The 17,282-nt window shown below is 38.8% G+C and overlaps 1 protein-coding gene across 1 annotated transcript in view; it reads left to right on the top strand.

The window, feature by feature from the left end:
- DCT (dopachrome tautomerase) overlaps window positions 1-16,830 on the top strand; it is a 38,395-nt gene extending 21,565 nt beyond the window's left edge. Inside the window, exons 7-8 of the mRNA XM_058548373.1 lie at window positions 13,519-13,720; window positions 16,655-16,830. Of these exons, the coding sequence (XP_058404356.1) occupies window positions 13,519-13,720; window positions 16,655-16,830 (378 nt within the window). The remainder of the gene's footprint in view (window positions 1-13,518; window positions 13,721-16,654) is intronic.
- The last annotated feature ends 452 nt before the right edge of the window (window positions 16,831-17,282 follow it).

Raw genomic sequence — 17,282 nt, 5'->3', positions numbered from 1 at the left:
AGTCATAATTAGACTAATACTTTTAGTAATTAAAATAGCATTGTTTTATGTTAATTTTTAATATTTTAATGGTTTAATAGTTTTTAATGACTTAACAATTACACAAATATTGGCAAAAAAAGTGTTAAAATGTCCATAGTTCCATCTCAATTTTTTTCTGTTTACTTCCTTTCATATTCTTCTATGTTTTACATAGTTGCAATTATAATGCACACATTACACATGATATCCCACTTTCACTTAATTTATTTAATTTTTAGGTTGTTACATAGTTTTCTAAATTCTTTAATTAAAAATTTTTAAAATACATAATGTACATAAGACGTTCAAATGTAAAAGACACAAAATGAAGTACCTGTATCAAACCATCTCCAGCTATCCATTGTCATTTTTCCCTCTTCTTCCAGGCACACTTTATAAATATGCAAGCAAATATGTTTGTTTATTTATCCCCACTTTTTTATCCAAATGGTAGCATACTATAGACACTTCTGAGACTTTTTAACTTATTCTAAATCACTCCATGTCAGTTCGTAAAGGGTTTTCTCATTCTTTTTTTATGGATTATGGTATTCTATAGTATGAATTTATCTTGAAATTTTTAATCAGTCTCCCACTGATGTGCATTTCAGTGGTTTCTAATCTTTTGCGTTTTAAACAATGCTGCAATAAATGAACACGTAGGGTAAGTTGAGAGAATAGAATTGCTGGGTCAAAGGTTAAATAAATGCATTTGAAATTTTGATAGATATGCCAAATTGCCTTCCAGAAGGCTGAATGATCTTCCCTCTTACCAGCTATGTGGCAGAATGACAATTCCCTCACTCTCTCTCATTAATACAGTGTATTACACTTGTTCATCTTTGCCAATCTGATAGGTGAAAATGATATTTCAGTGGGTTTTAATTTGTATTTCTCTTCTTATAAATGAAGTTCAACATCTTTTCATACATTTAAAGAATGATTTGCATTTTCTTTTCTGTGATCTGTCTGTTCATACAGGATAATAACTTCTGGAAAGAAAAAAAACTAAAAGTTTATAAAAGAATTAGTGAAAGTAGTCTGTTCTCTATGTAATCAGTAATAAAATACATCCTTTTTCGATATTTTATTTTTCTTGAAAACCCAATACTCTATTCATATAAAAATGTGTTTTCTAGGTTTCACTAGCTTATGGGAAGGTAATGTGATCACTGACACTGTCTCCAACCTCTAGACAGTGCCTGGGACTTAGTAGATGCTCAATAAATTTTTGTTAGGAGAGTGTTCCGTTATTGAGCATCTATTACTGTGCCAGTCCCTGAACTAGATGTCATGCAAACATGATCTTTTAACTTCACAAAAGTTAAAGTGTATGGTAAACCACTTTCCTTGTTTTAAATATGGGAAAAACGAAGTTCAGAGAGGCTAAGAAATGTGGTTAACACAAGGTGATATAAACCAGTAAGTCGCCCAGTAGAGATTATAAGAAAACTTTCCTACTCAAAAATTTCCCTAAGTTAAGTTTTCCAGCTACAATTTTGCCTTTTGTCAGTTTAGACAATTTTTAATTTGATCTCCTTACAATTACTTTCATTATAGCTGAGGAAATGTAGTCCTGTTAGATCATGTTAATAGGAATGAACTGTAACTGGTGAAGAGCAGGTCTGAATAATTTTACTTGGCTTTTGAAAAGATATGACATTGGTTTTATCATGCGTAAGTATTCGTGTTTTTAAATGCCATATTTACTTAACATATGTATTTTTAAGTAACTGAGATATATAGTCACTAACTCCTAAGTAGCACAAATCTTGGTGAGTTTTCTAAGAACTGAGGTGTCAGAGAGGCTGCCGGCCACCTGCTTGGACAGGGTCTCCCAGGATGGCAGGATTTCTGTAGGCTCAGTCTGGGAGAAGGTTTGGTTTTTCAACTTGGCAGGTGCTAAATGGCACCTGAAGGAGTTCTTTTCAAGTCTAGACTTTATAAGGATAAATGCATGCTCTACTGAGAACTAAATCTATACCAAGAAATGAACTATATACACTTCATTATCGATGAAATTAAGTAGTCTAATGGTGAACTACAATTTATATACGAATCTAAGATGGTTCTGGCATTGATTTGAGTTACTGTCTCCTAGAGCTTTGGTGATTCCTTAGCCACGAATGGCTTGAGAGTATCTCAGTTCTTATCTAGAATCTCTTCTAACATCTCCCTGGTTCTCTCTCTTCAACCTATTATTGTCTGCCTATGATGTATGCTGAATTGGACACTTCTTTTAGAGCTGACATACTAATACCTGTTTGCATCTATTCAAAGTTTAATCCTTAAACTGCAAGCTTTCTTCCTCAAGGATTTAGCAACTGAATTTCTAATGCTCTTGATATTTCTTTCTGTGTACATGCTGTTATATCTTGTATACAGTGTATATTGTATACGTTTTATGTATATATGTATATTTTAATAATAATAATGCTGTTATACAAATCTACACAGAAAGGGTGCTTTCCCTATGTCACTCCTCCAAAATGCCTGAAAAATATCTTTTATTCTGTCTGCTCAGGATGCAATGAGAGGGTAGATAGGGAAGGACAGGGAGAGAAAATTATAGCAAAATAAGAAACACACACTGTCCTGGCTGAGCACTGCCTAGAGGACTCTATTATTGCTCAAATGTCCCATTTTTATGATTGTTTCTTGTCTCTCACTAAATGTGCCGTGCATGGAGTAACCACCTCCCTGTGGCAGAGCGTAGTCAGCTAAGTAAAAGCTTGGGTATTGTTTAACTCTTTCATGCCTATTACATCTGGCTTATTTAGGGAAATGTAAAACCAACATCTTGATTACACATTGCTTCAAATCCTTAGTAGAACAAGGCAAGAATAAATAAATATTACCATAAAATAACAAGCATGATTAAATATGTTTTTTAGGAATTCTCTCATTTAGAAATTCTGACCCAACTTTTTATTTATGCCTTCTACCTTAAGTTTTAAATTGGAACTTCCCATATGGAACCGTGTGTCTATTGTGTGACTTTTAAGTGATCATGTACAAAGTCTCAGAGGACCAGAGCATTATCACGTTACCACAATAAGATCCACTCTGATTATGAATGACGTCTCCTGGATGGTAACACATGAACTCAGTGGTGAAAACCACAGTGTGCTGGTCTTTGGTAACATACAAACGTCTTTGCAGCCAGCCTCAGGTTTCCACGGCACTCCTCCTCCAGGCGCAAATGCGCTTCTCATGTCACCAGTGTGGCAGGAATCTGAATTTGCAGCCATCTAAGTTAAGGTTAAGTTTGATAGTAACTTTATCCTCCAATGATCTTGAGAAAGTTATGCACGCTTTCCCCATATTTTATTAAGTTTCTTTATGCCCGTAAGCACAATATTTGTTGATTATTTGCTTTCTTCTGCCAGGGTTACATTTAAAAACTTTTACCTTGAAAGCCCACGTAACCGCATTTTCTTCAATACTGCCTCCAAGTTGAAATTTAGTGTTTTTTTTCCTTCCTGTACCTATCTTTATTTTGTTGGAACAATATAGACTAGGTTTGTATACCAACATTCATAATCTCGTTTCTGAAGCCCTCAATTTTTAATACTAAAGTATAGCTATGTATCTCTACAGCAGATATAAGGCACTAGAGTACACTTTTACTTTTATTTATTACCCTCAAATTATATTTGGCCTTTACAGAGATTTTTTTTTTTCTTTACAGAGATATTAATTGAGCTCATTTTCAACTTGTTTCCAACAAAGATACCATTAATTTCTCAAGAGCTATTCAAGGTATCTCGCTTAGGAACAGTGTCCACAACTTTAACAAAGATGCCCTTTCTACACGTTGCATCACTTCTCTTTCTAGCCTGTGGATATGTTATTGGTCGTAGCATTTTGTTTATTGCATTCTTTGCATCTTCTCAGCGCACACTAGCCTTTTTTACTACGGTCTATTAATTGGGTGCTCTGGAAAGAGTTCCTACTAGACCATTCATTGTGTAATGTTTTATAGCTCTTCTGAGACCTATAATCTCTCCTTATTATTTTTCCCTGTTCTTTTTTTTTTTGATGGATGTTTCCTTTTTTATTTTATTTTATTATTTTTTTTAATTTTTTGTTTATTGCAGTAACATTGGTTTATAACATTGCAAAAATTTCAGGTGTACATCATTGTACTTCTATTTCTGCATGGACTACATCATGTTCACCACCAAAATACTAATTACAACCCATCACCACACACATGTACCGAATTATCCCTTTCACCCTCCTCCCTCCCCCCTTCCCCTCTGGTAACCACCAATCCAATCTCTGTCCCTATGTGTTTGTTTATTGTTGTTATTATCTACTACTTAATGAAGGAAATCATACGGTATTTGGCCTTCTCCCTCTGACTTATTTCACTTTGCATTATACCCTCAATGTCCATCCATGTTGTCACAAATGGCTGGATTTCGTCGTTTCTTATGGCTGAGTAGTATTCCATTGTGTATATATACCACATCTTCTTTATCCATTCGTCCCTTGATGGGCACTTAGGTTGCTTCCAAGTCTTGGCTGTTGTGAATAAGGCTGCAATGAACACAGGGGTGCATGTACCTTTGCAAATTGGTGTTTTCAAGTTCTTTGGATAAATACCCAACAGTGGTATAGCTGGATCATATGGTAGCTCTATCGTTGATTTTTTGAGGAATCTCCATACTGTTTTCCATAGTGGCCGCACCAGTTTGCACTCCCACCAGCAGTGTATGAGAGTTCCCTTCTCTCCACATCCTCTCCAACACATGTTGTTTCCTGTCTTGTTAATTATAGCCATTCTGACGGGCGTGAGGTGGTATATCATTGTAGTTTTGATTTGCATTTCCCTGATAGTTAGTGATTTTGAACATCTTTTCATGTGTCTGTTGGCCGTCTGTATATCTTCTTTGGAGAAATGTCTGTTCAGGTCTTTTGCCCATTTTTTAATTGGGTTGGTAGTTTTTTTGTTCTAGAGATGCATGAGTTCTTTATATATTTTGGAGATTAAGCCCTTATCAGATGTATGGTTTGCAAATATCTTCTCCCAATTGTTAGGTTGTCTTTTCGTTTTGTTGATGGTTTCCTTTGCTGTGCAGAAGCTTTTTAGTTTGATGTAGTCCCATTTGTTTCTTTTTTCTATTGTTTCTCTTGCCCGGTCAGATGTGGTGTTTGAAAAGATGTTGCTAAGACCGATGTCAAAGAGCGTACTGCCTATATTTTCTTCTAGAACTTTCACAGTTTCAGGTCTTACATTCAAGTCTTTAATCCATTTGGAGTTAATTTTTGTGTATGGTGTAAGGTAAGGATCTACTTTCATTTTTTTGCATATGGCTATCCAGTTTTCCCAACACCCTTTGTTGAAGAGACTTTCTTTTCCCCATTGCATGTTCTTGGCTCCTTGGTCAAAGATTAGCTGTCCATAGATGTGTGGGTTTATTTCTGGGCTTTCAATTCTATTCCATTGATCTGTGTGTCTGTTTTTGTGCCAGTACCATGCTGTTTTGGTTACTATAGCTTTGTAGTATATTTTAAAATCAGGGAGTGTGATACCTCCAGCTTTGTTCTTTTTTCTCAGGATTCCTTTAGCTATTCTGTGTCTTTTGTTGTTCCATATGAATTTTAGGATTCTTTGTTCTATTTCTGTGAAAAATGTTGTTGGAACTTTGATAGGGATTGCATTGAATCTATAGATGGCTTTAGGAAGTATGGACATCTTAACTATGTTAATTCTTCCAATCCAAGGACACGGAATATCTTTCCATTTCTTTGTGTCTTCTTCAATTTCTTTCAGAAATGTTTTATAGTTTTCGGTGTACAGATCTTTCACCTCTTTGGTTAAGTTTATTCCTAGGTATTTTATTCTTTTTGTTGCAATTGTAAGTGGGATGGTATTCTTAATTTCTCTTTCTGCTACTTCGTTGTTAGTGTACAGAACTGCAACTGATTTTTGTATGTTGATTTTGTATCCTGCAACTTTACCATATTCGTTTATTACTTCTAAAAGTTTTCTGGTGGATTCTTTAGGGTTTTCTATATATAAAATCATGTCATCTGCAAATAGTGACAGTTTCACTTCTTCCTTTCCAATTTGGATCCCTTTTATTTCTTTCTCTTGCCTGATTGCTCTGGCTAGGACTTCCAGTACTATGTTAAATAGGAGTGGTGACAGTGGGCATCCTTGTCTGGTTCCTGTTCTTAGAGGGATAGCTTTCAGTTTTTCACCATTGAGGATGATATTAGCTGTGGGTTTCTCATATATGGTCTTTATTATGTTGAGGTACTTTCCTTCTATACCCATTTTATTCAGAGTTTTTATCATAAATGGATGCTGGATCTTGTCAAATGCTTTCTCTGCATCTATTGAGATGATCATGTGATTTTTGTTCTTCATTTTATTAATGTGGTGTATTACGTTGATTGATTTGCGAATGTTAAACCATCCCTGCCTACCTGGAATAAATCCCACTTGATCATGGTGTATAATCTTTTTAACATATTGTTGTATGCGATTTGCTAGTATTTTGTTGAGGATTTTCGCATCAATGTTCATCAGTGATATTGGCCTGTAATTTTCTTTTTTTGTGTTGTCCTTGTCTGGTTTTGGTATCAGGGTAATGTCAGCTTCGTAGAATGAGTTAGGGAGCTTCTCCCCCTCCTCAATTTTTTGGAAGAGTTTGAGAAGGATAGGTATTAAGTCTTCTTTGAATGTTTGGTAGAATTCACCAGGGAAGCCGTCTGGTCCTGGACTTTTATTTTTGGGGAGGTTTTTGATTACTGTTTCGATCTCCTTACTGGTGATTGGTCTATTCAAATTCTCTACTTCTTCTTGATCCAGTTTTGGAAGGTTGTATGATTCTAAGAATTTATCCATTTCTTCCAGATTGTCGAATTGGTTGGCATATAGCTTTTCATAGTATTCTCTTATAATCTTTTGTATTTCTGAGGTGTCTGTTGTAACCTCTCCTCTTTCATTTCTGATTTTACTTATTTGTGCCTTCTCTCTTTTTTTCTTGGTGAGTCTAGCTAAAGGTTTGTCTATTTTGCTGATCTTTTCAAAGAACCAGCTCTTGGTTTTATTAATTTTTTCTATTGTTTTTTTGGTCTCTATTTCATTTATTTCTGCTCTGATTTTTATTATTTCCCTTCTTCTACTGATTTGGGGCTTTGTTTTTTCTTCTTTTTCCAGTTCCTTTAGGTGCATTTTTAGATTGTTTATTTGAGATTTTTCTTGTTTGTTGAGATAGGCCTGTATCGCTATAAACTTCCCTCTTAGAACCGCTTTTGCTGTATCCCATAAATTCTGGCATGTCGTATTTTCATTTTCATTTGTCTCCAGGTATTTTTTGATTTCTTCTTTGATTTCTTCGTTAACCCAGTCGTTGTTCAGTAGCATTTTGTTTAATCTCCATGTATTTGTGGCTTTTCTGATTTTCTTCCTATAGTTGATTTCTAGTTTCATACCGTTGTGGTCAGAAAAGATGCTTGGTATTATTTCAATCTTCTTAAATTCATGGAGACTTGTTTTGTGGCCTAATATGTGATCAATCCTGGAGAATGTTCCATGTGCATTTGAAAAGAACGTGTATTCTTCGGTTTTTGGATGGAATGCTCTGTATATATCTACTAGGTCCATCTGTTCTAGTGTGTCGTTTAAGGCCAATGTTTCCTTATTGATCTTCTGTTTGGATGATCTATCCATTGGTGTAAGTGGAGTGTTAAAGTCCCCTACTATTATTGTGTTACTGTCTATTTCTGTTTTTATGTCTGTTAATAATTGCTTTATATATTTAGGTGCACCTACATTGGGTGCATAGATATTTACAAGTGTTATATCCTCTTGTTGGAGTGTTCCCTTGATCATTATGTAATGCCCTTCTTTGTCTCTTTTTACAGTTTTTGTTTTAAAGTCTATTTTGTCTGATATGAGTACTGCTACCCCAGCTTTCTTTTCATTGCCATTTGCGTGGAGTATCTTTTTCCATCCCTTCACTTTCAGTTTGTGAGTGTCTTTAGGTCTGAAGTGTGTCTCTTGTATGCAGCATATATATGGGTCTTGTTTTTTTATCCAGTCAGCCACCCTATGCCTTTTAATTGGGGCATTTAGTCCATTGATGTTTAAAGTAGCTATTGATAAGTATGTACTTACTGCCATTTTTTAACTTTTTTTTTTTTTTCCTCAGTGTTTTAGTAGTCCTTCTCTGTTCCTTACTTCTTCTATACAGAATTGATGGTCACTTTAGTTTGACCTCTGTCTGAAAGCTGTACTCTTTAACTACCCTCCTCCCTCTTTTTATGTTTTTGATATCATATCTAACCTCTTTTTTGTGCATTTGTATCCATTATGTTCTAATCGTGGAAATAGATAATTTTTCCTATTTGTGGTCTTCTCTTTTCCCCTTAAATCAGTCCCTTTAACATTTCTTGTAACACTGGTTTCTTGGTGACAAACTCCTTTAATTTTTGCTTATCTGGGAAAATTTTGATCTCTCCTTCCATTTTGAACGCTAACCTTGCTGGGTAGAGTATTCTTGGCTGTAAGTTTTTTCCTTTTAGCACTTTAAATATATCGTGCCATTCTCTTCTAGCCTGTAAGGTTTCTGCTGAGAAGTCAGCTGATAGCCTTATGGGGTTTCCTTTGTACATAACTTGACATTCTCTTGCGGCTTTTAGGATTCTCTCTTTATCTTTAATTCTGGACATTTTGATTATGATGTGTCTTGGTGTGGGCCTCTTTGGGGTTATCTTGTTTGGGGCTCTCTGTGATTCCTGTACCTGGATGTCTGTTTCCTTCCTTAGGTTAGGGAAGTTTTCATCTATTATTTCTTGAAATAGATTCTCTGCCCCCTTGTCTCGCTCTTCTCCTTCCGGGACACCTATAACACGGATGTTAGTGTGCTTGATGTTGTCCCAGAGGTCCCTTAGACTGTCCTCACTCTTTTTAATTCTTTTCTCTTTTACCTGTTCACCTTGGGTAATTTCTTCTAGTCTTTCTTCCAGCTCACTGATCCGTTCTTCTGTATCCTCTACTCTGTTTTTGAGTCCCTCTAATGAGTTTTTCATTTCCAGTATTGTATTCTTCATTTCTGATTGGTTCTTTTTTATATCTTCCATTTCTTTGTTGACATTCTCACTGAGTTCATCTATTCTTCTCCCCAGATCAGTGAGCATCCTTAACACTCTTAGTTTGAACTCTCTGTCAGGTAAGTTGCTCATTTCTGTTTCACTTAGTTCCTTTTCTGGGGTTTTGTCCTGTTCCCTTACTTGGAATGTATTCTTTTGCCTCCTCATTTTGCCTCTTTCCCTGTGCTTGTGTCTATGTATTAGGTAGGTCAGCTACGTCTCCTGCTTTTGGATAGGTGACCTTATGTAAGTGATGCCTTAGGAGGCTTCCAGTGTGCTTCCCTCAGTTCTCAATGTTCCAGGGGTGGCCCCTATGTGGGCTACGTGTGTCCTTCTATTGTGGCCTGTTAGCTCTCCCTATAGGCGCCCAGGGAGGCTGAGTTATGCTCCTGGTCAGCTGTTGTAATGCTCAGCTGCTTGTAGTTGTGGGCCCTTCTGTCTCTTTATCAGGTGTGGGGAGCCCCAGCACAGTTGGCTGTAAGTTCTAATACCACATTTGTGTTGCAGTATTTCTTTTAAGTGAGTAGGCCCCCAGTGTGGCAGGTTGTTAGGCTCAGGGCCTTAGAATTGCTGTAAACCTCTAGCCTATTAGGTCTCTTGTCAGCTCTCTGAGGATTGCAGCTGGGTGGGGCTGGCCTCAGGCACAGGAGCACCCAATTGTTTCAGGCTTTGGAAGGTGGGGCAAACCTCCTATGTGGGTCTTTGAGAAGCACAAGTCTTCTGCAGCTGACAAGCCCTGTTGCCCACAGGTCCACACACACCGTCAACACAGTCCTGCCCCGTGTGAGTGCCCCGACCTCCCCAAGCGGACCCAGTCTCTCCACGGCGGGAGCCCCACACACTCCGCCACCACCCCACACTCTCCACCCGCTCCTTGTGCACACCCTGCCCCGCTCAAGTCAGCTCAGTTGCCAGGCTGCAGAGAATCCAGTCACCAATCTATGCAGGCCCACACGTTGCCTGAGGGCTTGTTGTTGGGTGGGGCCAGTCTCTAGGGTGGGCTGCCTGCCCTGGCTGAGCTGGATTAAATCGGTGCTCTAGCGGGTGGAGCAGACCCTGGGCTAGCAGGTCTCAGGGAAAACTCCAATGGCGTCTGTGTCAGCACGCTCACACCAGGCCACAACAATGGCCGCCGCCAATGTCCCAGTCCCTGGAGAGGTCTCACCCCTCACCGAGATGCACTCAGGGCCTATTAGGTGAGTCTCTTGTCACCGAAGCACTGTGCACCTTTCTTTCTGGTGATTTTAGGATGCTTTCTGGAACGGGTGAGTTTGTGCGCGGGCCCTTTAAGAGCCAGTTTTAGTTTCTTTGTGAACCGGGTTTTCTGGGGGTGCTCCCCAATGCTTTAGTAGCAGGCACAGTCAGATATTATGCCGCTGGTCTCGATTGTGCTGGGTCCACAAAATGCCCACAGAGGGGGCGCTCCCGGCTCAGGGCCCCGCGCCTCCAGGGAGGGTGCGTACCTGTGGGCTGCTCCCGGCGGCCGTGACGCTGGCGGCTTGTGAAGGCGGCGTTTTTCCTCTCCAGAAGGGAGTCTCTGCCTCTTCTACCCCAGTTAGGATTGTCCCTTGTTGCAGGAGTTCCTCTCATCCAGTTTTCAGTTCTGTCTCAGGGGTAATTTTTCCACGAGTAGTTGTAAATTGGCTGTGTCCACGGGAGGAGGTGAGTTCCGAGTCTGCCTACGCCGCCATCTTGACTCCTTCCCTGTTCTTTTATCTCTCCAAGTTATGAATTGCTTTAGAGTGTTGTCTCCTTCTTAATTATTTACACTTTGCGCCAGGTGAATACGGTGCTTTCCAAAAGCTATTTGCCTCTTGCAGCACTGACTCTGGATCTTTCCATGTCCTGAGAGACTCATCTCTTATTCTAATCACAACTTGATCTCTGACTTGAACTCAGACAGTATCTAAAAGTTCAAAAAATATTGTGTGGTGTTTTTTGGAAAATGCATTCTGGTACACCCTTATATACTTTTTCCTTGTGTCACTTAGGATTTGGTTCAGCTGCTTAGAACAGAAAACCCAAACTACAGAAGCCTAAATAAAAAAGAGGTTTATTTTTCTCTTTATGTAAAAGAGCTCCAGTGGCAGGCAGTCTGGGGCTGGTATAGTATCTCTGTAGTCATAATGGACACTTTCTGTCTTTTTGCTTTACCATCCTTGGCTTCTTTTCTTAATTTTGCTTGTTGGCTGTTAAGATGGCTGCTGTAGCTCCAGCCATCACATCCATCTTACAGGAAGTAGCAAGGAGAAATGGAAAGGGAAAAAGAAAGACTTTTAAGCTGAAACAATCACTTTTAAAGAGCTTCCCTAGAAGTCCCATCCAATGACTCCAGTTAAATCTCGTGGATAGTTTGGTACATTGCTTCACCCCAAATACAAAGGAAGTTACTGAGGAAGAAGAGAAGAATGGATATTGGGTAAGCACCCAACAGTGTTTGCCACCCTTAGACATTCCACCTCTGTTGCTTGGAGTCCATGCTTGAGGCGAAACTTCTATTTGAGGCTGGCAGGTTCCCCAGGCCACCCCTGGAGGATGAAGCACAACTTCCCTCTCTGGGAACCTTCTAACTTTATCTGGAGTTCCCGGGATTTAGGGCATGGGATACCTTTTCCAGAAACCTACACCAACAGCTAACGCTTAGCTCCTTTTCCAGGGCTGATGCCTCTTCTCAAAGATGCCTTTTTCTGAACCCTACTTGTGGGAAACATTGATCACTTGCGTTATCATGTCTCCTCCAAAGTTGTTGCTGATGCAATAAACTCTATGCCTTTATTCCTTTGTTACTCAAAGACTTTAGAATTCAAAAAATCTTTTCTCTCTCTAAAAGCCCAGGTCTTATAATTTGATGTTTTGGTTTATAAGATCATTATCTCTGCCATGAACTTTAAAAATCTATTCAGGAAAAAAATCCCTTTAGTAAATCACTTGATTCCTTTTACTATCCCGAATATATCCTCGTGAGACAATACAGGTAGAAAGCTCTCCACTGTTGCCTGAATAAGGGCAACTAAGCACAAGTAAGGGGGTGGGGGAGGAACCATGGGTGTGATTTGAAGACATTATCTACTAAATAAACAAGAGTAATACAAGCCAGAAGGGCAACACAATTAAAGGAATTAAGAAGTGCAAAGAGTGAAGGATCCAGACTGGGGGCAATCAGGGAGGATGTCTGATTAAAGACAGGGACCATTGAGTTGGTCCTTGAAAGACTGATGCCAGAAGACAGAAGGAACAGCATTGCAGGCTGAGGAAACAGCTCCAGCTAGAAAGGGGCCTGTATGGTTCAATTGTGGGAAAAATAAAACTACTTTGTGCAGCACGGTCATCAGCCAACAAATTCTTATTAAGCATCAACTCTGTCCAGGTTGCCTGCTAAGCCTGAGGCTTCAGAGATGAAAAGACCTTATCTCTGACCTTTAGGAGTTAGGGGTCTTCGTAGGGGGAATGGATAAATAAGGAGATAACAAGTTACAGCATAATTGACCAGTGCTATCGCTGGGGTACAATGGTAAATGGATAAATAAATTCATTTAACAAGTATTTATTGAAATAAATACCTCCCTGCCTCCACGTTCCAGGCCCTGGGGTGACAGGCACTGGGGACACAGAGGGGAAGAAAAGCAGACACTGTCCCTGAGTTCCATGAACTTGCAGTCTAGGAATGAACGAGACACAGAGCCTGGGCTGAACTCTCAAATTTACATCTTCTTGTGAAATCAGGGCTATACATGTGGAAATTTTGCTGTTAATATTTTAAAATGTAAAAATTGCTGTATTTGAAAAGGATTTCAACAGCTTTCTTAAGAAAATAAAAATGAGCACTATGCACGTTACAACATTTTTAGAATTTCTTTTGCTGGTGTAACACTGAGAATTCAAATGAGAGGGCTACAAAATGAGTACATAGAAGGGTGTTCCTCGTGAGGAAAATTTCCAATTTGAGATTTTCTCTTTTTTTTTTTTACTGTCTATTTGTATGACAACACTGGTAAATACAACCTCTTCTTTCTCTTCTGTTAAAACCAAAGCATCTGAATATTGACTAGAATATGTATCTCATCATACTTGCCTTTTTTCTGAACTTTAATAATTGACACACACTTGTTGAGGGTCTCAAATGTCCCCAAACCAATGTTAAGTCTGCAACGTGAAATTTCATTTATTCATTTAACAAAGGGTTTTATAGTCCTATTTGGAGAGATAGGCCATCATCCTTGAAAACTTAACTAAAAATGCGAGTGGCTATGTCACTAAGATTAGATTGGGTACACGGAAGTTCCTCCTTCAAGAAGAACCTCGTTCCATTTTAGAGAAAGCTTCAATCAGATTCATCTGATTGAACAGACCGATCAATGTTAAATGCCCGGTTCAACTCTCTTTCAGGTCCTTCATTCCTTTACCGATGCCATTTTTGATGAGTGGATGAAAAGATTCAATCCTCCTGCGGATGCCTGGCCTCAGGAGCTGGCGCCCATTGGTCACAATCGGATGTATAACATGGTTCCTTTCTTCCCTCCGGTGACCAATGAGGAGCTCTTTTTAACTGCAGACCAACTTGGCTACAGCTATGCCATTGATCTGCCAGGTAACTAGTACAACTTCTAAATGGGTGATTCATTCACCTTCTAAAGAAGCTTTCCTTCTTTCTTCTTTTAATGTGAACCAAGACCTTAAACTGAAGTACTCAGGTCTAGTTAAGTTTACTGGAAATTTTCTGGAATATATATACATTTAGCTAAATGAGTCTTTAAACTACCAATGAAACATCAGAAAAGGGACTTGTTAGATGACTGTTGTTTTAGAAAATGGAAAGTTGTTAAGAGACCTTATTCCACGAGGAAGTATCTACTTCTGCACCTGATTTGACAATTCTATCTGAATGCATCGAAAACTGGCCACAGTTTGGAATGTCTAACCGATAAAATCAAAATGCACTAGCCACACGTGGGCAGGGATCAGCAGGACTTTGAGATCATCACTCGACGGCAGGGCTGGGTTTAGGGTGGGGCAAGTGCAGCATTTGCCTCCAGCACAAAGGTCAAGGGGAGGCCAAAAAATTCAGTAATCAAGATAAGTAAAAATGCAATGCAATGTTTAAAAAAATAAAAATTAATGCAAAAAATCCATGATGAATACACTATTAAATTTTTAGATAAAGACAGGCTGCTGGTGTTTGTCTTATATCCCTGCGTTATTTCGTAACAAGACAAGTTATTTCCGATTAGCCCACACTGCCCCTGCTGGGTGGGTTTGGATGTTGGCCTGCCAACAGTTTGGGCCGCATGGGGCTTCGTGTGTGTGTGTTCTTTAATTAAAGTTTTTTAAATCATGTTTTTAAATTGTAGATTTTTCATTAGCTTTTCCCACTTGGTTCAAAATATGGGAGAATATTTCGATAAGCGTATATGGGGACACACAGTTTTCTCTTTGCCCAGGCCCCAGTGTAGCTCCACGTGCCATCTAGGGAGTCTTGGGACAGGTTGAAAAAGAAAAGGAAAAACAGTAAAAAATACCTTATTTGTCAAGAAGCTGAAAAACACACAGACTATCTGCTGGTGGCATTTCCTCATTTGTATCTATTCCATCTTCCCTACATCTTAGCTGACAAAGTAATCACAACAGTTTCTGAGCTCACATCTCTCTCTCTCTCTCTGACTTCAGTCTTTCAGGACCTGGAACCTCTCTGCTTTTTCTTCTAGTTCTGCATCAACTACTGCTTGTCCTCCTTACTGATTTGAAGTTTCCTTTCTTTGGGCAGCTGAGGATATCTCTTTGAAACTTCTTTCTTTTTTCTCTGGGATTGAACATAATAATAATCAAAAAGTTTGGCATGTGCATTTTGACATGCTTCCGTCTCCTCTGACATCAGTCAATTAACAGGTATACATGAAGAGCCTAAATATGCCCAGAATGTGTTAATTCATTAGAAGATACAAATTCACGTTCATTTATTGGTTTGACAAAGAAATTTACAATCCTGTCTGGGGAGACATAACTGTAACCGCAGGCTGGAGAAGGGAGTGAGGGATTTGGGAAAGGAGGTGAGTCTTGAACTATATTCAAAGAGGTTGATAGATCTTAGGTAGGTGAGGAAAGAAGGGAGCGTTTTAGACTGAAAAAGGGCAGAGAACACAACTCTGAAAGACACATGTAATCTACATAGAGGACTGTGAGAAGAAAGCCTGGTTGTGGCTTGGGTAGAAGATTACCATGAATTAAAGTTGGATCTGTGAGAAGGGCCTGATTATTCAGGGCCTTAAAAGTTAGGCAGAAACCACAATGAGATACCACTTTACTCCATTAGGATGAGTACTACCAAGAAAGCAACAAGTGTTGATGAGGATGCAGAGAAATTGGAATCCTTGTGCACTGCTAGTGGGAATGTAAAATGGGGTAACTGCTGTCGGAAACAGTATGGCAGTTCCTCAAAACATTAAAGGTAGAATTACCATATGATCCAGCAATTCTGCTTCTGGGTATATACCCCAAAGAATTGAAAATAAGTACTCAAATATTTGTACCCTTTTCATAGCAGCATTACTCACAATAGACAAAAGGTAGAAGCAACCCAATTGTCCATCAATGGATGAATGGATAAAAATGTGCTGTGTCCTTACCATGGAACATAATTCACCCTAGAAAAGGGAGGAAACCCTGTCATATGCTACGACACAGATGAACCTTGAAGACATTATGCCAGGTGAAATAAGCCTTGGAGGCCAATAATTCCTCTTAGAGGAATCTCTTTAGGATGGGTCAGGGCCTTCTGTTGGACTGGAGGAAAAGAACTAGAGGTAGAATTTTACATTTAGATAAGTGTAAGGTACAGAATAAGAGAAACTGAGTCAGAGAAACTGAATTTAATAACAACTGGCCGTGAGAATTTTGAAAGAAATGACAAATAGGCATAAATATACTAAAAATGAAATCCATTAATTTTGTGGAAGAGTGCTTATAAAATATAGTTGAGTAGAGGATTGGATTTATCATAGGGTTGATTCAGATTTTATTCACAACTGTTTCAATGGGTACAAATTTCATCTGCTCCTGTTATTGAATGTCTCCTGTTATAATAGCCAATCTGATCTGTCTTACACATTTATCACCCTATCAAAAGGTAAAGACAATAGCAGAATTGCTCTACTTGAGGGTTGTATATTTTGCAGTTCCCCAGACACCATTTTGGCATGCACTTTTACAAATGAGTTTCTACCTCACAAAAGTAGTTATATACTTCCTTGGAGGGTTTATTCTGTATAAGTATTTATTGTAAGAAATTTTTAAAATGCAATAAGCTGTATTTAAATAATGGAATGCCATTTCCCACTTCTTCAAGAAAAACAATTGTGGATATGATAAATAGTTGGTGAGGAAGGAGAAGAAAAATTTTATTCTAGCCAGTGTAGTTTTGCTTTATCAACAAAAATACATGTGAAAGGCAAATGGGTTTATTCTTTCCTTTTCTAACAGTATTCAGCTCATGAAAATCCCAATCGTAGACTATTCTCTTCTGCTTTAATTTCAGTTGAAGAAACTCCAGGTTGGACCACAGCCCTCTCAGTGGTTATGGGAATGCTGGTGGCTTTGGTTGGTCTTTTTGCGCTGCTGGTTTTCCTTCAGTATAGAAGACTTCGAAGAGGATATACACCCCTAATGGAGACACATTTAAGCAAGAGATACACAGAAGAAGCCTAGGATGCTCATGCCTTACCCTAGAGGAGAGGCCGGCCAAGTTGTAGTTCTGACCCTGACAATGAACAAACTAATCCCCACTTTCTTCCTTTAGTTGAAGACCTTTGGCATAGCTCCTCCTATTGTGGTGATGACCCCAAACACAGAAGATGCTTAGCTGTAGTCTGGTTTGCTTGTTTAACAAACTCAAGCTAAAGTGCTCGAGGCTATTTCTACCATCAAACAAAGGCAGAGCTGACGATTTGTGGTATCTCATAAGTGCCCACATTGATTTAGCTTCTTCGTGTTCTGAGATCATCAAAAAAAAAAAAAATCAATAGAGTGGATTCATTTTAATTTGCAGGTTAGTGTAATTTGAGACCTGGACAAGATCATGGTTCAATCTTCCTTAACCCCAGTGTCTTCATTTGTAATGCTGTGGGGGTAAGGGATAGCAGGTGCTACATGAGTCTCCA

The sequence above is a fragment of the Diceros bicornis genome, chromosome 9 (assembly GCF_020826845.1).
Source record: "Diceros bicornis minor isolate mBicDic1 chromosome 9, mDicBic1.mat.cur, whole genome shotgun sequence".
Lineage (NCBI taxonomy): Eukaryota > Metazoa > Chordata > Mammalia > Perissodactyla > Rhinocerotidae > Diceros > Diceros bicornis.
The sequence above is the reverse complement of the archived record's forward strand: the minus strand, read 5'-3'. Positions and strand labels throughout refer to the sequence as shown.